Source organism: Pinus tabuliformis, chromosome 6 (assembly GCF_031772625.1).
Source record: "Pinus tabuliformis cultivar Carrire ecotype Pingquan chromosome 6, CPIR1, whole genome shotgun sequence".
Taxonomy (NCBI): domain Eukaryota; kingdom Viridiplantae; phylum Streptophyta; class Pinopsida; order Pinales; family Pinaceae; genus Pinus; species Pinus tabuliformis.
Window position 1 is genome coordinate 1,287,706,228 of NC_142292.1, and position 27,658 is coordinate 1,287,733,885.

Consider the following 27,658-nt stretch of genomic DNA (forward strand, 5'->3'; position numbering starts at 1 on the left):
AGTGCACCCTTTGCATACATCATCTCGTTCAATACTTAGCTCTGGAACTCCTGATACTGTTTTCTTGACAATTCTTAGAGCCCCATGGTGTAAGTGGCCCATCCTCCTGTGCCATAGTTCCTTCAAATTTTTGTCTCCATTAATGCCTATTAGTGCCATTGGTGATTCTCGCTGCAACCTGTACAACCTGCTACTTCTAATTCTAATCTGGGCCTTATTTTTCCAACTCGGGTGTTTGACATATACTTTCTCCTTAATAAATGTCATAGCTCTTGTTTTGAAATTGAGATACGGAAAGTAAGTTCATCCCTAATCCTGACATATGCAACACATTGGTTGCTTGAAGCAATTGTCCTGATTCGGTTTGAAGAACTATAGTACCTCTTCCTACTGGAGTACACTTTTCCTTATTTCCCATGGTGATATGAAAATTCATTCTTTCTTCCTGATAATCTGAAAAACATTCTCGGATTCCTATCATATGCCAGGAAGCTCCACTATCTATATACCAAACCTCCGAGGAGGCAGATCTTGCTAAGCAAGCAACTTCTTCTTCCAATCTAGAAGCTAACATAGAATAATCGTAATTTATGTACCTTGTGCATTCTTCTGGAAATCTGCACGAGTCCCCTTGAGTGGATGTCTCTGCATCATGCTCTTGACCCATAATCAATTTTCCTCTCTTGTTGCCGGATCTCTGCTCTGATACCATTTGAAAATTTCTAAACTGAAATTCTATTACTGCAGCAACTGATTTATTTCACCTACTTTTTATTCACAATAAGTTATTTACGAAATCCATTCAGCAAATATTAAAATAAATTTTACTGCAGTTATCACACAATTACCCAGAGAAAAATACATGCACAAGAACCAATCACATCAACACAATTATTTTTGGACAATTGTCCCCAGAAAAACCCAATGTGGGAAAATGGTGCAACAGATGAGGGCTTTATTAATCTTCATTAACAATTGTTTTCACATGGAATGGTTTTACAAGGAAACTGAAAGAAAACACCTAAGACTTTCCCTTTGAGACTTTTTGACACTTTGGAGACCTTGCTCCCACTTCTGCTTCACCCCTGCGTTATTCTACGTGGCTCTGTGTCCCTCTGTGTTAGCCTGCGTAAGCTCTGCGCCTCTCCTCTGGATTGCGTCTCTCTCTACGCTGTCTCCCACTGTCCCTGTGTCACCTCCTCCTCAGTCACTGCCTGCTGCTGATGCCCTCCTCTTCCTCCACCCTGCAACTCTCTCTAAATCGATCTCCTCTACTTGAGAATCGATTTTCCTTGAGATATTGAGTATCTATTGGTGTGTCTCCAAATGATCCTCAAGTCTTCTCTTATACTTATCTTGTTGACGAATCAACGGCTGAGATTAAGTCCCTAATCAACGGCTAAGATTAAAACAGACTTGATCCTCGTCTCTTAGAAGCTTCTCACCCTTATCTTTATTAATACCCATTAATATTTATATTTTCCTAAGTTTAGACTTAAGAACCCATTAAAAATATTAATTATTTTAATAATTTCTCATTCGGGTGGAATTTCTCAAAACGATTTCTAGTTCTTGGAGATCTCATGTGCCTTAGCCTCTCCTCCAAATTTCAAGGCTAGAGCACATTCGATGCTACCAAAAATTAACACCAACACACTCACAAGTAATTATCAAGAAAGGAGAATCAAACCCTATTATAACTACTTTTATATTCCAACATGGTTTCAGAGCTAAGGTTAGGAAGAATCGAAGATCACTTTGTTGGCATGGATTCTTCCTCTATGATGAACTACATTAGAATGGGTTGCAACACTGGTGGAAGCTGGATCAAGAAGGTCATCTACTACTTGTTCAACAAGGTCAACAGTGAAGGATTCTTGGCTGCCCTTACGGGTTCTCTTACTGATGACAATGCATGGATCATTGATAATGGAGCATTGAGACACGAGCAACTTCATACACTATCAAAGGAGCCATCTTCTAATGTAGTGGAATTGGGTGACAACAAAAGCTATGCTGTTAGAGGCCTGGGATTGACATCATTGATGCTAGATAATGGATCGAAGCTGCATCTCAACAACATTCTACATGTTCCATGTTTCAAAAAGAATTTGCTTTCTATTTCTTGTTTAGAAGATAAAGGGGAAAAAGTTGCTTGTGTTGATGGAAAAGTATTGGTTTGGGGAAAAGAGTCTAGCATTGATAAAACTAGGGTTATTGGAGTTCATGAAGGAAGTCTTTATAGGGTCATTACACCACCTGCTCAAGCTTTGGGTCATATGGAAATAAGTCCCATTAAGCTATGGCATAGGAGGTATGGTCATCTAAATTATAAGGTCATCCCTACACTTGATCAACTGGTTCATGGTATTGCTAATATGAAGTTAGATCATGAAGGTGTGTGCAAGGGATGCTCTTTGGGAAAACATACTAGAAAGCCATTTCATAATAGTGAAACTAGGTGCCATTTCATAATAGTGAAACTAGGTCTAAAGAGTTACTAAACCTCATCCATTCCGATGTGTGTGGGCCCATGTTTGACAAATCACTTGGAGGTCATCTCTACTATGTGACAATCATTGATGACCATTTTAGAAAGAGATGGCTCTACCTCATCAAAACTAAAGATGAAGTATTTGATAAGGTCAAAGAGTTTAGGGTTCAAGTGGAAACCCTAACCGAAAGAAAGATAAAAACTCAGAGGTCTGACATTGGTGGGGAATACACTTCTAATGAATTGATTGCATATTGTAAGGAAGCAGGTATTAAGAGGGAGCTGATTGTTCCCTATTATCCCGAACAAAATGGATTGGCCGAAAGGAAGAATAGGTCAATTGAAAAATGCATTCCTCAAAAGTATATAGAATATAGAATATACATAAAGGAAGGAAGACACATTGAAGTAAGCAGGGATGTCATATTCGATGAAAATCAAGCATACAAGAAATCAAAGGATATTCCTATTGATTCTGATGATGAAGAATTTCCCATATTTGAAGAAGAAGTTCATCATGAAAACTCTACTACAAATCTCGAAGAAGAATGACCAAGTGAGCCTATTCAATCGGTGGCTATCCCAACTAGAAGGAAGAGGCCAAATTGGTTGAAAGCTACATTAGAAGATGCTGAAGGACATGAAGCTGCGAAAGGTTCCTTCAAGGAAAGTAAGAAACCAAAGAGATATTCTGGCTATGTTGCATATATGACAAAGTTAATTGAAGCCGAACCATCTACATTCAAGGAAGTTGCGCATGAAGAGGTTTGGAAGAAAGCAATGCAGGAAGAATATCAATCCATCATGAAGAATGGGGTTTGGGAAATCGTTCCTAGACCTAGTGACAAATTGGTTGTCACATCTAAGTGGATTTATAAGATCAAACATGCTGTTGATGGAAGTATAGACAAGTACAAAGCAAGATTCGTTGCAAGGGGTTTCTCTCAAAAGGAAGGCATTGATTATGAAGAAACGTTTGCACCTACAACAAGGTACACTACCATTCAATCGTTGGTTTGATTGGCTGCTACAATGGGGTGGAACATCCATCAAATGGATGTTAAGACTGCGTTTTTGAATGGGACCATTGATGAGGAAGTGTACATCGAACAACCCGAGGGCTTTGAAGTGAATAGCAGGGACTCTCATGTTTGCAGACTTAAGAAGGCCCTATATGGTTTGAAGCAAGCTCCTAGCGCATGGTATGCAAGGATGGATGCATATCTACTTAGAATTGGGTTCATGAAGAGTTTTGCTGATCCGAATCTCTACACTAAGGTCGTGGATAATGAGCCCATCATTATTCTACTATATGTGGATGATCTATTCATCACAGGTGTCGAGCGAAGAATTCAAGAATGCAAGAAGATGTTGGCATCTAAATTTGAAATGAAGGATCTAGGACTGATGCACTATTACCTATGTCTAAAAGTATGGCAGATCCCTAGGGAGATATATTTGGGGAAAGAAAAGTACATCATCAAGTTATTGCAAAAATTCGGGATGATGGATTACAAGCCGATGAATGCTCCTATGATCACCAACCTCAAGAAGTTGAGGGGCTCTGATTATAGTCTCGTGGATCTTACCTCATATCGACATTTGGTGGGTTCCCTGATGTATCTGGTAAATACTAGGCTAGATATATGTTTTGCAGTGAACATTCTTAGTCAGTTTTAGTTGGAGCCTCATCATGATCACTGGATAGCTGCCAAACATATATTGAGGTATCTTTGTGGCACTTTACATCACTGCCTAAAGTATGATAGTAAGGAAGTTAAGCTAATTGGCTTCGCAGACTCTGATTGGGGTGGCAGTGAGACCGATGGAAGGAGCAGTACTAGAGGATGCTTTAGTCTGGGAGTTGTTATGATCTCATGGATGAGTAGGAAGCAAGATCCCGCTACATTGAGTAGTGTCGAGGCAAAATATGTGGCTGTATGTGAAGTCGGAAAAGAGGCTGTTTGGTTAAGGAAGCCTCTAACAGGTTTGTTCGAGAAGTCTCTGGGTCGTACTGTGATTAATTGTGACAACCAAAGTTGTATCAAGATGTCTGGAGATCTCATGTTTCATTCAAGGATTAAATATATCAATAATAAGTTCTAGTTTATTAGGAACTTGGTGCATGATGGGATCGTGAAGTTGGAATATGTCTCGACAGATGAACAGGTAGCAGACATATTGACAAAGGCTTTTCCTAATAAGAAATTTGAATATCTAAGGAACCTGCTTGGTTTGGTAGATATTGTTGATTGTATTGATGTTAAGAGTGTGGAAGAGATTTGTTGAGGCTTTGCGAGTGAAGCATTTCTTGGGAAGACATCTGGGCGACACTTTGTGTTGATGTCTGAGTCCCGAAGTTGGAAAGGTGGTGTTGGTTATTGAGCTCTGTTTTGGATACAGACCTGGATTTTTGGGTTGGTGGTTAGCAAGTAAGGCTGATGGTATGTAGAGGAGTTGAAAGCTTGAGTCCACCTTATTCCCACTTGGATAGATTTCCCTAGTTGTTGGCATTGCGGTGCCTAAATTGTTGAGAGACCAATGGATATATTGCCCTGGTTAAGAATCTAGGTTGTGGCATTGCGGTGCCTAAATTGTTGTGAGACAAATGGATAGATTGCCCTGGTCAGGAATCTAGTCCATGGCATTGTGGTGCCTAAAGTTTTGCATGGTTCATATAGTTTGAGATCCTCTGTTGTATATGTACATTATGAATACCTCCCTAGTTGAGAGGGAGTGTTGGAAAATGTAACTATGTTTGGTCTTCATTAATGTACTTGAGTCATCATGTAATGTACTTGTCAAAAGAATAAAGAAAATAATTTTTATTATTGTAACAATGACTTATTAAAGCATGGGTTTCATGCTTGGGTCATCATTATATTAGTCAAAGTCCTCCAGCTTCACTGTCTCTACCCCTCTCTCACTTCTTCTATCTCACTAGTTCTCTCTCCGGCAACTAAGTGTTGCTTTTCTAGAAATCGATCTGCTCATGAAATCGAACCTCTCAAGTGATATCTCCATCACCACATCGAACTCCTATTATAATCTTTTGTTGGAGCACCAACGACCAAGATTAAAACATAATCGATGGTTAGGATAATCTTGGAGTCGATCCATGTGAGGTTTTAGATGATTCATGCCTTGACTTAATTAATACTGATTAATTAACCATATTCCCTAAGTTTAGACAGGAAATATTTAAAAACTGGTTAATAATCTAATTAAGTCATTTCTGGGCCGAATTTCCAAAAACGATTTTTGGGTTTTGGAGATCTTATGTATTCTAGCCTCTCGACAAAATTTCAAGGCTAGAACAGATTCAATGCAACAAAAACTAACACAAGCCCTCCAATCGGATGTAGTGTCATACTCAACTCATGTCGGTCAGTCCTGCTAACTTGACCATCCCCTCGGGTATATCTAGACAACTCTGCCTCCCTTAACCCAATGCGTAAGGGTGGGCTAATAACACTGTTGATCCCATCAGTGTGCCTCTGAAGCGAATTGTATTGAAATCCCAATGTGTGGTCTCTATGCTGCCCATCGTCAATGGCTAGCCCAAAGGATGGTTGCACATCCTCCTCCATCATGGACTCAACATGAGCCTCCGATTGTTCTTCCATAGACAACCTAACACGCAAGACATGCTCACCATTCAGCTGTAGGTTAGTGTCATTTGGCATCTCTATCATAGATCTGGAAGCCTCTGTATTTATAGACTCCTCATGAACAATGGAGATGTCTCTCGACACCTCATCAACCTGTTGTGCGCTACACTCACCTGAGAACTTGGTCACAACCCGGGATACCTCCTCAACGGATGGCATCTCACCAACGGGTGTATGATCAACTCTCTCCTTGCCAACCCATGGCCCCTTCAACTACTCTCTCATCTTCTGCTTTAATCCTCCTTATCATCCCTGCATAATTCCACTAAATCCCCACTGATTTGTGAATGCCTCTTAATTCACATAACTCCCAAAAAGAGAGGGACACTTGAATGCCGTGACCCAATTATTGGTATGCTCTCCAATTTGCTGCCAATGACTCCACATTAGTTGTAATCATGTCTTGCCCTCTTGATGCATTACCCATAATTTTGGGCATAGTGGATTTGTTGTATAATTGAGAATAGTCCTGATTCCCTATTGCGGAATGAATTAATGTTCTTGGTGAACTCCCATCCGGATATATGCTTTGCAGTCAACACATTGAGTCAACATATGGTTGAGCCTCACCACTCACATTGGATTGGTGCCAAGAATCTGTTGAGATATCTTCGTGGCACAATCACTCATGGGTTGAGATACGCTGTCGGAGATGTGAGACTGCTCTGGTATATTGATGCTGATTCGGCAGGCAGTGTGGTGGACCGAAAGAGCACTTTTGGGTGCTGTTTCTCTTTGGAATCTGCCTTGATATCTTGGATGAGCAGGAAGCAGAAGTCGATGGCTTTGAGCACTGTCGAGGCAGAGTACATTGTTGCTAGCATGGCCTCCTGTGAGGCAGTCTGGTTGCAAAAGCTCTTCAGTGAGCTGTTTGGATTTATATTGGGTACCACCGTGATCCTGTGTGACAACCAGAGAGAGCTCCATTTATCAGAGAATCCCGTATTTCATGATCGCTCCAAGCATATCGATATCAGGTACCACTATATTCAAGATATGGTGTAGCGAGGAGTAATAAGACTCCAACATATCGGTACAGATGAATAGGTCGCTGACATTTTGACAAAGCCCCTAAGAAAGGTCAAATTCCTGACTTTCCGAGAACGACTTGGTGTCATTCAAAGACCCTCTTATGAGGGTCGAGTATGATGTATTGAGCTCTGGGAGCTCCAAGGGGGCGCGGGGTACTTCTTGGAGTGACATGTGAGCACAGGGCGACTCACCATCCCCTGGTGGTGCACTATGTACAGGGTGAATGTTCAACCTTCCCCTGTAACACCCCGTGGCGACTGTGGAACAAGATGATTAGTTCTCCTGTGGGCCAGGATGATTTGTTCTCCGTGGCGATTGTAGAACAGGATGATTAGTTCTTCGTGGCATCCATTGGATAGGATGATTCATTCTCCTGTGGACAAGATGATTAGTTTTCCTGTCGAGGCATCCTACCCATGCAGTCTAGGACTCATGGGAAGTACCTCTCATCTGATCAATGAGCAGGGAAATGAGGATAGGGACCATAGTAGTACTATCGATGGACGCATCGCTGTATCTACCGTACTCCCTATGCTAGGATCACCTCCATTGGTCTAGGATCAATGATATTGATCTGGGAATAGTGAGAGTGGTTCACACTTTGAGACTGACTTCGAGTCAGTGGAGGATGGTAGGATACATCCTCGATCATTTCTTCTTCTTCATAGTTTGAGAAGAGCAGAGTAGAGTGGGGTCAAGCTGTACAGGACATTGCATTTGATGGATGGATAGCAGCGACGGTCTGACGGATTGCAGATGAAGTTCTCCCTAGTTGAGAGGGAGTGTTAAAATTGGCAACTAGGGCCAAAATCCATGTGGATCACCTTATTTATGGCTACTGATATTTTTCCTAGATTCCTCTTATCATAGGTGTAGGATTGATCTAAAGATCATCCGATTCTGATAAGTATTTATGGAGATATGAATTTATTTTGATTATGGACAAATTGTCAAGGTCGGCCAGCAAACTTATGTAGGCTCAGAAGCCCAACAGTCACGTCTATTCAGCCTCATTGTTTGCATATAAATATAAGGAGCCTCCTCCTCATTTGGACAATTCATTCACTCATCTTCTCTCTCTCTCCTACGCATAAAAGGAGCCTCTCTCTCTGTCACACGTGTGGCTAAAAGGAAGACGTCCTAGGGCAAGGAAGATGCAGAAAGGACGCTAGGGCAGCAGATCATCTCTTTGACTAGCATTGACCAAGTGTTGACCATCCAGAAGTGTGGATTGGGTGTGGTTGCCTGTCTTAGGCAGGCTGCAATTTTTGGCATGAAAACTGAGGTGATTTGACCTTTAGTTTGTCCGGTGTTGACTGCCCTAGTTTAGGGCTGCAAGTTGACTTCAGAAATCTGCAAATTCACTGTACTTTTGGGGCTGTTCAAGTGCTGTCTCTTCAGGCTGTTCGAGGACAAGTTGACCGGAAATTGACCAAGCATTTTAGAGGTCAATTTCAACTAGTTTGACCAAGTTTGACTTTGCTGATCTAGGGTTTGCTACTGCTGATATAAAATTATAGAATTCAGATTTTGTACTATTTCTCTTTGTTGAAATATTGAAGATAAAAGAAGATTTGATCAAAGGGTTTCCCCGCATTGGGGTTTGTCCCTGGCTAGCCACCACATTTTGTTTCTCTTGTCTTGGCTTGTTTTCTGTTGATCATTTAATGTTCTATCTGCACTTTACTTAATGTATATGTGATTGCTAATCTGTGGGTAATAAGAAGAAAAATAACTAAACTACTCTAAGCATAGAACATACCATAATTTAACACATGATGACGAGGAAGGCTACATAGGGTGGCCCCTTAATTTCTAACAAAAACATCATGTGCTTCTTGTTAAAATTTGAAATTTCTATGCAAAAAATTGAAAATTCTTTGTAGAAATTGAATGGAGTTGAATGTACTTAGTAGAAAGTTGAATGTACTTTGTAGAAAACTGAATGGACTTTGCAGAAAGTTGAATATACTTTGTAAAAAATTGAATGTACTTTGTAGAAAATTGAATGTTCTATTTTGTTACAATTTCTTAGAATGCGGATTTCTTCTTTACAACTTTTCAGATCAACAATTATAGATAGAACATAAACTTAAGGATCTTATGAAGACAGCGAAGCACAAATATGATACATTGAGGGTTAGGTCCAATGACCATGGCAAAACCCACAAGGGGAAACCCAAATGATTCTTCTTCTATTAGATTTCTTCAATTGTTCAAAGTACAAAGAGAGAGAGAGAGACAGAATGAGAATGAATAAAGTCACCAATGTCTGATCAACTTGCAACTGAAGTGCTCTTGCTCTTTGTTTGGAGATCTCCTCATTCTCTTGATCAAATGTTGTCCTTCACACTTGCTCTAGATCTTCCCTTGCTCTTACTCTTCACTTGCTCTCACACTTATCTTGTACACACTCAACGCTAGCTCTCCTTCTTCACAATGAACATGCTACATCAATTATCACTTCTTTTTTCGTAAATAGATGAGAAAGGAGAGGAGTTACAAAATGAATTCATGCCTTGAGCCAATAATAGGAGAATTAAATTCCATGAGGGAGGAGTTACTTGAGGAGAAGTGTAACTCATCCCAAGAATAGAGAGAGAGGTACACATGTCTTGAGGAGTTACAATTCGAATTAAGGAGAGAGAGAGTTACACTTAGACATGAGAGAATATTTGGTGAGAGTTACAAATTGAATTGAATGAGGGAGTTACAAGTGCATTTAATGAGGAGTTACACTTTTGCCATACATTGAATTAGTGAGGGAGAGTTACATTCTATTGTGGGGTTACTATTTCATTCCAAGAGAGTGGTTCAATTTTCCAAGTAAGAGATTCTCAATTTAATTTACTTATTTCATGAGAGAATTCGATTTTATTAATCCATTAAAGGTGAATGACTTTAGACTATTTTATAAATAATAGTATCATAATAATAATAATACTAGTAAGGATAAAAATATTAATTCTTGACTTGTATAATCATGATTGATTTGATTTTAAAATGGATTCCATATGTCAAGATCATCCTTGATTAGTTATACATGAGTTTCTATTTTTGGAAAGTCACTTCCAAATTGAGATGTGACTTATTATTTTTGGAAAGCCATATTAGAATTGTTAGAAATGAAATTTTATTATAGGTGGTTCAAACAGAATTGAAAGATATGCTTTCTTCTAGGAGAAATTCATCCTTGAGCTGTCAAATTTTAACAGTTCTGCCAAGTGGTTATGGGGCATAAGAAATTGTCTCATCAGTTTCCAAGTGGCTCAATAACAATTCAATGCTCCATCAATGATGGCTAAACGATGATCAATGCCCTCCCATGTCTCTCCGGGTGAGACAAATCCTCCTCTGGGTCCTGGATTAGTTGCCAAGTATCGGGTACAATGTAGTGTCGGCTGGGCAATGTGGTCCAAGTGCATGATCATCTTTGTATAACTAGACCACGGACAAGGAATGTGGTGGTACTGGTGAAGCCCATGACGTGGCAATCAATGCTCTACAAGGCTAAAAGCCGATGATGTGGCAATCAGTGCTCTGCAAGGCTAAAAGCCCATGGTTCTCAACGCTAACCCTACAAGTGCCATTATGACTCTCTGGAGGGCTTGGATCCCATATAGGGAGACCAAATCCAAGATGAAGACCCACCTGCAATCCTATGTAAGATCCAATGCATCTCCGCACCTTCTAGTACAATTAATCATTAGTGCAATTGAGTAAATAAGCTTTCTAATTAGGGGCAAAAGTGGACACTTCATAGTGGTATGCCCTTCCAAATGTGCTTTAAGCATGTATAGGTGTTACCTTTCTCGACAAGAGAGGTTAATCAAGGACCCTATTAGGTGGTTTCTGTGAAAATTTGGAAGCCTAAATTTCTACTGCAACAACTGATTAAGTTCCTTATATTTGTTAATTACTGAACAAATTATTTACTACTTCCTACAACAAATATCAAAACTAATACACTGCAGTCGTCACCAATTAAAATTATATGCAAAAACAAGTAACTGAGCAAGAAAGAAATACACAAAATATTACACAATTATTTTTGGACAAATGTTCCCGAAAAAACCCAATGTGGGAAAATCGGTGCAGCAACTGAGGGTTTGTATTATTAAGCAGTATTTCTGAATACAATCTTTGGATGCCTTGCTGGCTATCCAGTAGAAAGAAAATGACTAACAAAATATTAGTGAGAAATACCTCACACTATCACTGACGATCCTGACTGATGCAGCCACAAAATGGCTTGTCCCTTGCTGCCTCTGCGCAATCACTGCGTAGGCCCAACATCACAGCTTCTAGGGACAACGTCACCCCTTTTGCTGATCGATTTGCCTCTGAGACTTCGATTCTGTCCTCCCGGTCTCACACCCCAGCTTCCGGCTTCAGAAATTGGCCTCTTCAGCAAAAATACGGACGTCCTCAAGGCTTTGCGTCAGCCTACGCTGCCCAACATAGCCTCTGCGCTGCCTCTCCCGGATCTCTCTCTGCCCCCTTTGTTGAGTATACTCGGATCAGGAGAAATCTCCAACCGGAACTTTCCTTGACCCTCATTGCAAGAAATTACTTCGAACTTCTCTCCGACAAATGCTGCGTTGCTCTCTTCAGAAATTCGATCTTTGATCTCCCACTCGATGTATTTTCCAAATGCCCATCAAGTCTCCTCTTATAATCCTTTCGTTGAGAACCAATGGTCCATATTAGATTCTAATCAATGGCTCAAATTATTTTGACTTGATCCTCGTATTCTTTTAGAAGTTTCACCCACTGTTAGATTAATACCCTTTAATTTCTTTAATTCCCTAAGTTTAAACTTAGGCACACATTAAAAATAATTAATTATTTTAATAAAATTGATTCCTAGTGGAATTTCCAAAAACAATTTATGGGTATTGTGGAATACATGTGTCCAAGCCTCCCTACAAATTTTGAGGCTTAGAGCACATCCGTTGCTACTAGAAATCAACACTCCCTCTTAGCGAGGAATGTGCTCTAGTAATGTAACCTGTTGAAGCATCACCCTTCTTTGTAACATCTCCCTCTGCGCCACTGATGTCTGACATCTCTACCCATCAACTAATGTGCAAATGTTGCATATGTACTGCTGTTGACACTGCCACTGCCAACACTGCATCTGTACTGCAACCCTCATAAGTTCTGCATCTGTGCTGCTGCTGGCACTGACACTGCCATCACTGCATTCGCATTGCAACCTTCTCCAACTGCGTTTGCTAATGCATCAACAATGGAAAAACATCCAAAATTACTGAACAGGTGTTCAACATGATGCATCTGTTGCTGGAGTTCTGATTGTTGCTAGTCTCTGCGCTGACCCTCTGAAGCCTCTACGTTGCTGCTAACTCTGCTCTGTGCCAACTGCACTGCTGCCAACTCTAGCTCTGCGCTACTCAGTGTTTGGCGCTCCTAGCCACTGCAACTGTCACTTCGGCACCCTTCTGCACCAACTGACACTGGTCCATCCTGCTACTTTTGATCTAGGCTCCCATAGCAAGGTATTGATCCATGAGGTGGGCTCCTCAAGGATCTTGCCCATCTGTAGTTCTTTCGAACTACAATTCTATATCAACCCACCTCTGGGCAATCATGGCAAACTCCTCCTCCTCGATCTGTGTGGATGCAACCTTTGGATCATGCTACTCATCCTTATCCTTCTTCTTGAGAGAACACCGTGTAGCATAGTGACCAAGTTCACCACACTGGAAGCACTTGATCTTCGAAACAACTTTCTTCTTCTTCCGCTACTCCTACTGCCCTTAGGTGCGAGGGCTACATTCTCATCCTCCTCCTTTGGCTTCGTCCCACTACTGCTACGGCTACTATCAAGCTTGCACTTGACTAAGTCTCTCCTCATCTCTTCCTGCTGAAGAGCAACCAACATCCCTTCCCAATGTGGCAATCTCTCTTTGCCCAGGATACTCTGGACAAACACTTGCAATTCTTCTGAGATTGAGTTCAGGGCCAACCTCACCATCTCGGTAGGTTGAGGTGTTGACCCCACAACTGCCAATGAGTCTTGGATCTCCTGAAGCTTTGTAAGGAACGCATCAATGTGTTCCCCCTTCTGCATCTGCGTGGATCTCATCTTCTGCTCCAAGTACATCTTCCGTTGCTTGGAAGATCCTTCGTATAGCATGGCCAAAGCTTCCCACATCTGCTGGGCTGTATCCTTGCTAACAATGTGACACACTACGTGATCCCTCACCCGTCAAAGGTCAATCGCTTGGCCTTTGCCATCTCGATTCTCAGCCTTGTACTTCTTGAGTGGATCTGGATCCACATGTACAACTACCACACTGTCGACATAGGTTTTGAGATCGTGCTCATCCAAAAGGTATGAGATCCTTACGTTCTAGATTACATAGTTGGATGTACACTCCAACTGATCTTGATCTAGCAACCCATTAACTTCTATCTCTGCCAACGAACTGGCGAACTACCTCCTCTCTCCTTTGCAAGTACTAGGCTAGCCCACACACTCCCCGCTGGAGTTAGTAGATCAACTCCTCTCTATTGCTACTTAGCACTTGAGAAATCAGACTTCTTGGATGGAAGTCCTCTAAGGAAGAATTCCCTCAATAATGTCTCTCTTCTTCCTTCTGACCTTTTTTTGCCCCAACAATTGCTGCAGAAAACTTCGTCACACCAGAAAACTCCTCTTCGCTGCTCCCTTTGACACTGGCAAACTTCGATCTAAAAATCGTACCTCTCTGTCGACTCACTCAGAGAGAGCCCTTCCTAGAAATTTTTTCCCTTCTGGCCTAGACTGCGCAATCCCTCTGGGGATTCGATTTGCTGCCTACGCAGCACTTCGACCCTCCTTCTCTTTAGCGTTGGGTTCTTCCGAATTTGCTCTCTTGCTTCACCTATAGCTCCGATACCATGTGAAGATTTGGAAGCCCAAATTTCTACTGCAGCAATTGATTAAGTTCCTTCTATTTGTTAATCACTGAATAAATTATTTACTGCTTCCTATAGCAAATATCGAAACTAATACACTGCAGCCTTCACCAATTAAAATTATATGCGGAAACAAGTAATTGAGGAAGAAAGAAATACACAACACATTACACAACTATTTTTGGACAAATGTCCCTTGAAAAACCCAATGTGGAAAAACTGGTGTAGCAGTTGAGGGTTTGCATTATTAAGCAATAGTTTTTTGAATATAATCTCTGGATGCCTTGTTGTCTATCAAGTACAGAGAATATGATTGACATAAGATTAGTGAGAAATACCTCACACTATCACTGGTGATCTCGACTGATCCAGCCACATAATGCTTTGTCCCTTGCTGCGTGTGCGCTACCTTTGAACAGTTGCATAGGTCCAACATCACAACTTCTAGGGATAGCGTCACCCCTTCTGCTGATCGATTTTCCTCTGAGACTTCGATTCCGTCCTCTCGGTCTCACACCCCGCCTTCCAGCTTCAGAAATTGACCTCTCCAGCAAAAATATAGATCTCCTCAAGGCTTTTGCGTTTCCTTTGCGCCAGCCTACGCTGCCCAGTGTAGTCTCTGCGCTGCCTCTCTCGTATCTCTTTCTGCCTCCTCTGCTGAGTATACCCGGATCAGGAGAAGTGTCCAACCGGAACTATCCTTGCCCCTCATTGCAAGAAATCACTTCAAACTTTTCTTCAACAACTGCTACACTGCTCTTTTCATAAATTCGATCTCTGATCTCCCACTCGATGTATTTTCCAAGATCCCATCAAGCCTCCTCTTATAATCCTTTTGTTGAGAATCAACGACCCAGATTTGATTCTAATCAATGGCTTAGATCATTTTGACTTGATCCTCGTCTTCTTCTAGAAGTTTCACCCACAATTAGATTAATACCCTTCAATTATTTTAATTCCCTAAGTTTGGACTTAGGCACCCATTAAAAATAATTAATTATTTTAATAAAACTGATTTTGGGTGGAATTTCCCAAAACGATTTTTGGGTATTGTGGAATACATGTGTCCAAACCTCCATGCAAATTTTGAAGCTTAGAGCACATCCGATGCTACCAGAAATCAACAGTTTCAACCTCTAAGGGAGTGACGAGTCCATGGTACATCCATTAGATGGCAGGTGTCATGTGAAATAATTATGGAATGGAGCGGGGGCAAGAGGGAAGGATCCAAGATATATGCCATGGTACAAGGCGAGCTATGATGAAGGAAGCTCACACATTGGGAATATGAATGTAGGAGGGACCAATCGTGGTACATGAGTTACCTCGTCCTTTGTTTTTCTACCCTTCTTCATATGCCTTTTGCTTCTTATTGATTTTTCTTGATTTTACTGTGTGGGTCTCAAGGCGATGAGAGAATGAGGTGTAATATGAAGCAGTGAATACCCCCTTAAGGTAGGGAAGTTCATCGCCTGACAGGGGTTGGGACAATCATGGGTTCCTTAATGAAGCAGGGGGCACTTATAGGGGCCCTAGGAACCAGGGTGTTGCCCATAATGGTAGGGGGTAGAGCTCATGTTTGGTTTTTTTCCACGTGCTAAATTTTATTGTCTTGTCCATCTTTTACTTTTTGTGGTACATTTCTTGTTGTATGTGGCCATATTATGCTTTTATCTTTTTATTTTTCTCTGTGAAAAATCAGAAACCCGATTCCTATTGCAACCACTGGAAATAATTCTCTTAATTGTTAATTAAATTTAACAATTTATTCACTATGAGCTACAACAAATACTAAATCAATCACACTGCAACCTACACAAATAAACTGCGGAAGAAATAAAAACGGGAAGAAATACTAGCACACACACATAAAATGACAGTTATTTTTGGACCAATGTCCTTGGAAAAACCCAACTCGGGAAAACCGGTGCAACAACTGAGGGTTTTATTATTATGCAACAGTGAAATAATCTGAGTACAACTGGATGCCGAAACTGGAAATCTTACAGAGAAATACTGGCAAGAAAATCTAGTGAGGAAAAATTCCTCACTCAACAGGCAAATCCCGGCACTAACCTCAACTCAAATAGAGTCGTCCAAACTGCCTCCGCGTAGTCACTGCATCACCCTCGTGCAGTTGCTGCTACTCTCAGCCTGGAACAACTTCTCCTCAATTCATTTGACCAATTGCTGTCTGGGTTGAAAGTCTCTTCTGGCCTTTGGAACCTCTGCCTAGCTTGTAGCACTGAAACTCTACTTCTCCCCAGCAATTCGACTTTGCCTCTACGCAACTAAAGTTCCTCTCCCTAACAGTCGAGCCCCTCTCCTTGCTTTCCTAACGTCAAGCAAGCAATAAATTCCTCTCTTGTTGGTCGAGCCCTGTCGGACCTCTTCTTATTAGTCGAGCCCTGTCGGACCTCTCTCATTGGTCGAGTCATGCTTACGCATCCTCTCCTTATCAGTCGAGCCTTGTCGGACCTCTCCCGTTGGTCGAGCGATGGTGGCCTTTTAGTCGAGCGTTCATTACCTCACCCTGCCGGGGCATCCTCTCCTTAACAGTCGAGCCCCTGCCGGTCCTTGATAGTCGAGTGTGCTTACGCACCCTGCTGGTGATGGCGGCCCGGTGGTCTAGCAACTAAAGGGCCCCCAGGTAGGTTTGTATGCTCTTCGATTGATCAGGTTAGATCCAGCTCCCATCCCACAGTCATAGACTCGACGAGAAGTCATGCTTGCTCCTTCTCTAACCCCCCATTCGGTTGCTAGCCATCTCTATTAAGACGATCGGAAATGCGCCTAATAAAAGAAAGCCATGAAAGTGAATGGAGGAACGAGTCCGAAAGCGCTTTCCACAAACAACTGGCAATCACCGATCAATAGGTAAAGAAGAATCCAAGTTGATTCCGCCTGACCTTCCATCCTGAACACCGGCCTTGTATCCTTTTCAACTTCTATCAAAAGCACGAAGACGACACTACGGCTCTAACGGAACGAGCACCCCTACGCGTTCCTCCTCCTTCCTTTAGGTGTTTCTCCCGCGGGATACAGAGGCTGCACGCACGGCTCCGATGAGAAGTTCTGGGGCTTCGCCTGCAGAAGCACTGTCCGTTGGATTGGGAGAGGAGAGCTAGCTGTCGGGTCTCTTCCCTATTGGTTGGTGCAGGCCGGAGATATATCATTGGTGGCGTAGCTTCGCTTACTAATAGATACATTGGTCGAAGGCGTAGCTTCACCTAATGGATGGAGACATATATATATTGGGTTCTATTCCTTCCTGGTTCTTGGCCTTATGGGATGGAAGCGAGTGAGATTGAGTAAGAAGCAGAAAAGAATGTGTTGACACTTGGGGCATATAGCTCAGCAGTAGAGCCAATAAGTAGGGTTGCAGGGTTCGAGTCCCGCTATGTCCAGCTGGGTCTCTCACAAGAGCATGGTGTTCCTGGGTTGGGCCATCGTCTCAGGAATGAAATTGACTATACCCGTATGCGCCTCATCCCGTGCTGGTAATATTGAGCCAAAAGAAACACTGAGCCGTAAGCCATTGGGTGCAAAAAATAGTACGTCACACCTTTAAAAAGTGCCTAAACACCACTATGTTCTTGTCTGGTATGGGTTGCCAGCACTTCGAAGGATGATGTCGCCTTGTACCGTTAAAATTAGATGTCCCTTTAGCCTGTCCCTCTCCTCTAGTGCTCACGGCTGTGTCCTCGTTGTGCCTGCGTGTTGAGAGGGTGGATGGAGTGGAGGAGTGACAGTGCGCTGTCTTCCTGTGAGCCTTCATTCTTGGGTATGGCAGCGGGGGTTGCCAGCACTTCGAAGGATGATGTCGCCTTGTACCGTTAAAATTAGATGTCCCTTTTAGCCTATCCCTCTCCTCCAGTGCTCACGGCTGTGTCCTCGTTGTGCCTGCGTGTTGAGAGGGTGGATGGAGTGGAGGAGTGACAGTGCGCTGTCTTCCTGTGAGCCTTCATTCTTGGGTATGGCAGCGGTATGAGGTTACATCAGCTCAACGTTGGTCAGTAAAACTGACAGCTGGTGATCCATTAGTGTCTTGTGTCCTGTGTGTCCACTATAACTATGAAGATGAGTGTTTCTTAGTCAGAAGTGTTGTAGGGATGATATTCAGTAGTAGTCCAAAGCAAACTTTTAAGGCCTGCGCTCAACCTGTCTGGTCCCACCCCAACAAAGCAGAAGACCTCTTTCGATATGTTCGGTAAGTGACAAACATTATCAATGTCTTAATGAGGGCATTCCGGCTATCATAGAGAAACTTCGTGAATGGGACGGAAGTTCTTATGGATGGAGACTACAGTCTTTAGAGCTAGTACTTATTGCTAAGACCTACCGGAAGGAGTCTATGGAACTGACTTTACGGACTACAGGCTTTCACGTATTTGAACTAAGAAAGGGGACTTGGGACACAACAACCCCTCCTTATTATAGCCGACACTCAAGGAACAAATTACTGACACACCTAGTGAAAGATAGTGCTAGTAAGACGTCAGCTGGGCTGACCTAAAAGTGTGTAGGGTAGGCTTAGGATTTTGACGGAACCTGGCCTACAACACTTCTAACTAAGAAACACTCATCTTCATAGTTATAGCGGACACACAGGACACCAGACACAGGACACAAGACACTAATGGATCACTAGCTGTCAGTTTTACTCACCAACGTTAGGCTGATGTAACCTCATATTGCTGCCATACCCAAGAATGAAGGCTCACAGGAAGACAACGCATTGTCACTCCTCCACTCCATCCACCCTCTCAACACGCGGGCACAATGAGGACACAGCCGTGAGCATTGGAGGAGAGGGACGGGCTAAAAGGGACATCTAATTTTAACGGTACAAGGCGACATCATCCTTCGAAGTGCTGGCAACCCATACCAGACAAGAACATAGTTGTGTTGAGGCACTTTTTAAAGGTGTGACGTACTATTGTTTGCACCCAATGGTTTACGGCTCAGTGTTGCTTTTGGCTCAATATTACCAGCACGGGGTGAGGCGCATACGAGTATAGTCAATTTCATTCCTGAGACGGCGGCCCAACCCAGGAACACCATGCTCTTGTGAGAGACCCAGCTGGACATAGCGGGACTTGAACCCTGCGACCCTACTTATTGGCTCTACCGCTGAGCTATATGCCCCAAGTGTCAACACATTCTTTTCTGCTTCTTACTCAATCTCACTCGCTTCCATCCCAATAGACACAATTTTTTTCATTGGGTGCAAAAAATAGTACGTCACATCTTTAAAAAGTGCCTCAACACCACTATCTTCTTGTCTGGTATGGGTTGCTAGCACTTCGAAGGATGATGTCGCCTTGTACCGTTAAAATTAGATGTCCCTTTAGCCTGTCCCTCTCCTCCAGTGCTCACGACTGTGTCCTCGTTGTGCCCGCGTGTTGAGAGGGTGGATGGAGTGGAGGAGTGACAGTGCGCTGTCTTCCTGTGAGTCTTCATTCTTGGGTATGGCAGCGGTATGAGGTTACATCAGCCCAAGGTTGGTCAGTAAAACTGACAGCTGGTGATCCATTAGTGTCTTGTGTCCTGTGTGTCCGCTATAACTATGAAGATGAATGTTTCTTAGTCAGAAGTGTTGCAGGGCAGGTTCCGTCAAAATCCTAAGCCTACCCTACGCTCTTTTAGGTCAGCCCAGCTGACGTCTTACTGGCACTATCTTTCACTAGGTGTGTCAGTAATTTGTTCCTTGAGTGTCGTCTATAATAAGGAGGACGGTTTTGTTGGTCAGGAGTTTTTGCTCAAAGTTGATGGATAGTTTTTCAAGAGACCCACCGTGGGCCAAAGGCTCAAGGCTAGCCGATTCCTCATAGTTATAGCGGACACACAGGACCCCAGACACAGGACACAAGACACTAATGGATCACCAATTGTCAGTTTTACTGACCAACGTTGGGCTGATGTAACCTCATACCGTTGCCATACCCAAGAATGAAGGCTCACAGGAAGACAACACATTGTCACTCCATCCACCCTCTCAACACACGGGCACAACGAGGACACAACCGTGAGCACTGGAGGAGAGGGACATGCTAAAAGGGACATCTAATTTTAACGGTACAAGGCGACATCATCCTTTGAAGTGCTGGCAACCCATACCAGACAAGAATATAGTGGTGTTGAGGCACTTTTTAAAGTTGTGACGTACTATTTTTTGCACCCAATGGCTTACGACTCAGTGTTTCTTTTGGCTCAATATTACCAGCACGGGATGAGGCGCATACGGGTATAGTCAATTTCATTCCTGAGACGGTGGCCCAACCCAGGAACACCATGCTCTTGTGAGAGACCCAGCTGGACATAGCGGGACTCGAACCCTGCGACCCTACTTATTGGCTCTACTGCTGAGCTATATGCCCCAAGTGTCAACACATTCTTTTCTGCTTCTTACTCAATCTCACTCGCTTCCATCCCAATAGACACAATTTTTTTCATACTCTAAAGGGTGCCACGAATTGGGTATGACTTTTTTAGAGGCTACTGTGTTGCTTTGCGTCAGCCTCACTGTGGCTTCTTTGCCTCTCTACAAATGCACTCATCAGATCTAGAAATCTTCCTTCGACTTCACTGCCCTTGCCCCTCTCTCACTGCTTCGATTTCTCTGGCTCTCTCTCCGGCAACTGAATGCTGCTACTCAGGAAATCGATTTGCTCATGAAATCGAACTGCACAAGTGATTTCTCCAAGCCCCATCGACTTCTTCTTATAATCCTCTGTTGAGACTTCAACGACCAAGATTAGATCTTAATCGATGGCTAGGATTAACTTGAAGTCGATCTGTGTGAGTTTCTAGAACATTCACACCATAACTTAATACTAATTAATTAGTCATATTCCCTAAGTTTAGACTTAGGAAATATTTGAAAACTGATTAATAATCTAATTAAGTCATTTATAGGTGGAATTTTTAGAAATGATTTTTGGGTTTTGGAGATCTCATGTGTTCTTGTCTCTCCACAAAATTTTGTGGCTAGAACACATCCGATGCTACAAAAACTAACACTCCCTCTTAACGAGGAATGTGTTCTAGTGTTGTTGCCCCCTATAGCACCACCTTGTCTCTGCATCTTTTCCTGTCACGCTGCTGATGTCCGGCTGTAGCTGTCCACCAACTACTGCACAACTCTGATATGTGCTGCTGCTGACCCTGCAAAACTGCGACCAACTCTGTATTTGCACTACAACTTGCTCTCTGTCTGTTACTACTGCAACTGAAAAGAATCCTAAATACTGAATCAACTGTGATCAGTATGATACATCTGTCACCCAAGTATCTGACTGCTACTAGTATTTGTGTTGTCACTGAGACATCTACGTTGTTGCTAACTTTGCACTATGCCACTTTGCACTGCTGCCAACTCTGCACTGCCTGTCCAGTATCTGATTGCAACTAGACTCATTTGTCACTTTGGCATATGACTGCATCTATTGCCACTGATCCATCCTGCTACAAACCACTGTGGGCCCTGTAGCAAGGTATTGATTCAAGAGGTGGACCTCCTCAAGAATCCTACCCATCGCACACTGGAGTCTCATACTCCTCCCCTTCCTAGATCTGGTGCCCAACTATCTCCTTTTGAGCCTAGTTCTTCGTTGGGACCCTTCCTATCTGTGCAACCCACACTAGACAACTCACACTTCCTCTGGTACCTGTCTCTGGCAATTGGAAATCGATTTTCTCTCCAGATCTGCATTCTGGCTAACTCACATGGCCTTCTCCGGCAATCTCGTATGGCCATCTCAGATGATGTCGAAAATCTCCTCTTCCCTTTCTGCTCAGCTGCTGTTACTTGACCGTTGCTTAGCTGTTGTTGCTTCTACTCGACCGCTGTTGTTTCTCGGTCGTTGCTACTGATTTGCAAGGGAATTCAGACTTCTTGAGACTAGAAGTTCCCTGAGAAAAATTGCCCCTCTCAGTGTGTGCTCTTCTTCCTCCCGATGCTAGTTCTGCTCTAACAGTGTCTGCAAAACTGCTGCGTCTAGCTAGAGATCTGCTCTGTGAAAAATACTGGTTGCTCCTTCTGCCTCTGCAAACCCTTGATCTGGAGAGATTGAATTTTTCTGTCCCTCTCTCAGAAAAATCGATAATCGGAAACCCGATTCCTATTGCAGCAACTGGAAATAATTCTCCTAATTGTTAATTAAATTTAACAATTTATTTACTGTGAGCTACAACAAACACTGAATCAATCACACTACAACCTACACAAATAAACTGCGGAAGAAATAAACACTGGAAGAAATACTAGCACACACACATAAAATGACAATTATTTTTGGACCAATGTCCCTGGAAAAACCCAACTCGGGAAAACCGGTGCAACAACTGAGGGTTTTATTATTATGCAGTAGTGAAATAATTTGAGTATAACTGGATGCCAAAATTGGCAATCCTACAGAGAAATACTGGCAAGAAAATCTAGTGAGGAAAAATTCCTCACTCCACAGGCAAATCCTGACACTGACCTCAACTCAAATTGAGCTGTCCAAACTGCCTCTGCGTAGTCACTGCGTCACCCTAGCGCAGTTGCTGCTACTCTCAGCTTGGAACAACTTCTCCTCAATCCGTTTGACCAACTGTTGTCTAGGAAAACGTCTCTCTTGGCCTCTGGAACCTCTGCCCAGCTTCTGGCACTGAAATTCTACTTCTCCCCAACAATTCGACTTTGCCTCTAGAGGCTACTGCGTTGCTCTGCGTCAGCCTCACTGTGGCTTCTCTGCCTCTCTGCAAATGCACTCACCAAATTTGGAAATCTTCCTCCGGCTTCACTGCCCTTGCCCCTCTCTCACTGCTTCAATTTCTCTAGCGCTCTCTCTGGCAACTGAATCTTGCTACTCAGAAAATCGATTTGCTCTTGAAATCGAACTGCACAAGTGATTTCTGCAAGCCCCATCGACTTCTTCTTATAATCCTTTGTTGAGACTTCAACGACCAAGATTAGATCTTAATCGATGGCTAGGATTAAATTGAAGTCGATCCATGTGAGTTTCTAGAACATTCACACCATAACTTAATTAATTCTGATTAATTAGTCATATTCCTTAAGTTTAGACTTAGGAAATATTTAAAAACTGACTAATAATCTAATTAAGTCATTTCTTGGTAGAATTTCCAGAAACGATTTATGGGTTTTGAAGATCTCATGTATTCTAACATCTTCACAAAATTTCATGGCTAGAACACATTCGATGCTACAAAAACTAACATTAGCTGCATCAACCTCTGGGGCATTGTTCCAGGCCCGGCCCAAGGTGTGGGCAAGGCGAAAGGGATGCTAACACCTTGTGGACCCAATGGACAAATGTGGCCCGGATGGGGAAAATATGAAAAGGGGTTGTAATGAGCAAATGAGAGTAAGATATATGGTATTGGGAAGCAGGACCACGCAACCAAAATCAGGGTTTTCCATGTAGTGCCACTCCTAAAGCTAGTAGCCAATAGAGGAGATGCCATGGGACCAGGTTACAAGATTAACCCCCAAGTTGAGGTAAGGGAACAAGAGTACAGTCAAACCTTGTTCTTTGCACCGAATGCCCCCACTAATCCATGCCCAAATGTGCCTAAGAAAAGCAAGCATAAACATCCAATTACATAATGAAAAGTCATACCTTCGGGGTTGAAAGGCCCACCTTCAAACATACAATCATGACAAATGAGCGAGGGCACACAATGGCTGGCTCAAGGAGCAGAGATAGTGGCACATTGAGCTATTAGGTGGCTGCAAGGGGCTGTTTTCTGCCAGCTAAAGACAAATCTAAGAGGAAATTTCTCCTATACGGGTCACCCACTGGTGGTGGGTAACATGCCCATCTAGCAAGGCTGCCAAGATCTTAGTGGCCTTGCTAAAAAGATCGGTAACAACACCATTGGTTAAATGCTTCCTCATTCAACATGTGGTGTAAGAAAAACAAATCGCCCTATAGTTTCTTAGATTCTGTCATTGTTCAAAGTATTTTTCATCACTGTCTAGGATAAAGTTGAAATCAATCTAAAAGAATTAAGAATGGCTTTTCAATTTTTTACTTAGTCAACCAATGCTTTCTATATACTGTGTTTCAGAAGTGGTAGATTCCTTATACAGTGGCAGTACCTCATTTTCTAGCAACAGAACTCCATTAATCTGTATGCTTCCTAGTGCTACTTCAATAAACTAGATACTTCTCATGGCGTCCAAGGGTTGGACTGTATCCCTAGACTGCTACAACAACTCCATGATTGATTCGTATGTATTCCCTCTCCAATCACTGCCACCATTTGAGACTTTGGATCTATGCTCAAATTATCCACCAGATTCTCCAACAACCCAGACAAGTGTAATGGAAACAACTCTTATCTTGCTTTTAAATCTGAATCAGCAGCACCTTCAAGTGTAGCACTCGCTGAACAAACCACAATGCTAATAGAGCCATTCATATCTCCATAGTCCAATGGAAAAAAATCTAAGGGTGAATGATCCCTAGATTGATTCCTCCTCGCATAGACCTGGTCATCTTCTCTATTTTTTGTTTGGTTATCTTCCACTATCCATAGCCCTTTTGTGCTTACTTGGATATGCTAACCGCCCATGTAGTGATCTTGGATTTTGCTTGTGGTTGATCACATAATCCCCATGCTACCTTGCCCAGCTGCTGTACACAACATGTACCTCTCATATTCATCTGTGCTGTCTCAATTGTTGTGGTAACATTTCTCACGTGCAAAGTATGTGTTAATCTCAATTGTAGCATGGAGCAAACAATCTTACAGTCGAGAACACTGTGGAGTACCAAACAAATGGATGGGAGTTTGCCTATGCATGGTTTTAGCAGCATGAATTTTTAATGGTCTGACAGTAAGTTATGCAATGCAAATTAGATCTCTTGGACTAGATTTCTCTTTTGCACTAGAACACTGATTTTGTATTGTGAAACGTTAGCTGTAGGAACATCCTGATTCTAGATTTATTCACTGAAATATTATTCAATAATTTAGTGATCTATTATTTGAGGAATTCAGCAACAAAAAGTTCCATTGTTGAAATCCCCATTAAAGGTTAATTTGGTTTTGACAGTTAAAGGTTAATTTGGTTTTGTCAGTTAATTTGGCCCCACTGTTCTGTAAATATTGTTGAATTTACTCAGTCTTTCCTCTCTTTTACACGTGCTGCATCTATGTGACCTTGGAACCATAGCAAGTTCACTTTGAACATTGACGAGATGAAATTCAAAATTTGCAAATATATCCACATCTTTCTCTGCTCTTTGCTCCTCAGCTTCCAATATGAAAGGTCCCATATACTTTGCATCTTACACTGAACAAGGTAATGTCTTAGGTTTATTTGTTCTTGTCATAAACAAGGCTGAATATGTTACTCAGAATTGTCAATTTTTAACAGTAGAGAATTTGTGAGAATTTCAGTAGTTAGTCCAGACTCCAGAGACCATTGTGTAAGCCTTAGCAATAATTTAATATGTCCAAAGCAGGTTAGTTTCAGTAATGTTTTTGTAATCAAAAGATTTACCTTTTATACAAAAGCCATGTTTTTTAAAGCTTGCTGGTAGAGTGGTCAGAGGGTTGTAACTTGTTACACATTGAGATTTACAAGGGTCAACAGAAAAATCGACAGAACACCCAAATTTTGAACTAGCCCCTTAACAAGTGCACTAAAGATAGAGTCCAAAAGCCAAGCACAAGTGCTGAAAACAGAAATGCATAAGTGCAGCCAAGAGAAAACTGTCAATTCCATGAAAATGCACCAAAACTAAGTGCCCTTAGGGTTATAGCACTTTGTATTTCATAACAAGAAGATCACAAGATGAGATGATACAGTTGAGAGTTTAAGTTGTATATTTAATATTTATACACAATTCAAGTGAGGCATCCCTTCTCAAGAAGGGGAGGCATCCCTTCAAGAAGGGATTCTCAGCCTACAAAACAAGGTCACACATATCCCACGAGGGTTATTGAGCGTACATATCAAGCTGGACTAGGTCATCCTCAACCACAAACCTAGTATACAAATGAAATAAAATATGGCATTAGCTGTGATTACATGTAGAAAATGATACATATGAATGGGCTGTGGCCAATTGTATATAGATTATACATCCAGTAATTCCAACGTCAAAAAGTATACAAATGTTTAGGACCACTCTTATTCCCATCTCAGTATGCCAGTCGATTAAAGTGATGTTGGTGAGCATATTGAAGTTACACTATAATATAATGAGCTTACTTTGCTTTTAATTGATTGGAGAATTATATTCGGCTTATGCTTGTAATGAATTGAAGTATAACAATAGTAGTGACAGCATTTAAAGAAAGTCTGTTACAGGTTTTCTTTGATCTTTTACAGGAGAAAAAGTACCTTGTCACATACAATGAAAGGAAAAAACGAGCCTATGTAGTTCTTAAAGAAGCTGCCACCTCTGAGGATGTTATGGAAGGGGCTTTTCAGGTATGCAATTGTCGAGAACATTGGATGAGATTTTCTCCTTTTAATGAGCTTACGTTTTAATCAATTTTGATATTGGTTTTGATTACGCAGGCACACATGCTGTTACACATCTTGCACAGATCACACAGTGGAAGTAAATTGAATGTTAACGATAATAGCCATGATCCTGTTTTGTTCATGATGGATGATGGATTAATCACTAGAGAAGCTGTTGGCACTGCAATTTTGACAATCTGCAAGGAATCTCATGCTTATTATGAAGCATTTAAGGAAAAGGTTGCAGCTCAGGTGAATGTAGTTTGTGTTAATAGGATATCAGGATATTCAAAATAATGGTAAAAATTTTACCTTTCAAAGGACCATTAATTTAATTTTTATTTTGCAGGGTTGGATAATTTCCGAGTCATTACTCAATCCTGGGGGTGCAAGACTTTGTACTTCTTGAATGAATGGATTTTTATCACCCTCTGAGCAACCACAATGAACATTAGTTCTTCCAAACATATTTCATTATTTGAAAAGTGTTGAATAATCTAGTGCTATATTGTGTTAAAATTGGCATGGAAGCTCTTTTTTCACGGAGTGTAAAATCAGCAAGGGTCACTCGGAAGCATGATATGCCTGCCTATTTGTAACCTATTTGTAATTCTTTGACTATGCAAAGGAATAGCATTGTGTTTACAAGTAACCTTAATTTACACATCGCAGGAAAAAGTATTTTTTATTTATGCATTAAAACAAGCCTTTAAATGTAAATTATTCACATACTGTGAAAACAAATTTGCACATTTCTATACTAATCAAAATGGGGATAATATCTATATCTATCCATACTCTATTGTCCCTAGATACCAGATTTTCCTATTATTTAACATCCATGGGTAGTATATTGACAGAATCTCATTTTCATTCTAACACGGTATGGTATGGCACTAAAATGAATTTTGGGATTATGTCGTATAAATTTTTATATATAAATCCCAGACACTGGCATAACCTTAACGAAAAGTTACTAGTAGATTGGGTGCTTACTTTTAAACATAATTCAAGGTCACCTTTGCATAGGTACTTGACTGGTTG

The 27,658-nt window shown here is 41.8% G+C and overlaps 1 protein-coding gene across 3 annotated transcripts in view; it reads left to right on the forward strand.

The window, feature by feature from the left end:
* LOC149263334 (protein root UVB sensitive 6-like) overlaps positions 1–27,403 on the forward strand; it is a 307,969-nt gene extending 280,566 nt beyond the window's left edge. For 2 of the 3 annotated variants that reach the window (XM_089426133.1, XM_089426131.1), the window contains 3 exons: positions 26,477–26,578; positions 26,669–26,866; positions 26,964–27,403. In XM_089426133.1, coding sequence (XP_089282259.1) covers positions 26,477–26,578; positions 26,669–26,866; positions 26,964–27,023 — 360 coding nt within the window. In that variant the 3' untranslated portion in view covers positions 27,024–27,403. The remainder of the gene's footprint in view (positions 1–26,476; positions 26,579–26,668; positions 26,867–26,963) is intronic. The other variant, XM_089426139.1, reaches the window with a different exon arrangement.
* Positions 27,404–27,658: the final 255 nt, after the last annotated feature.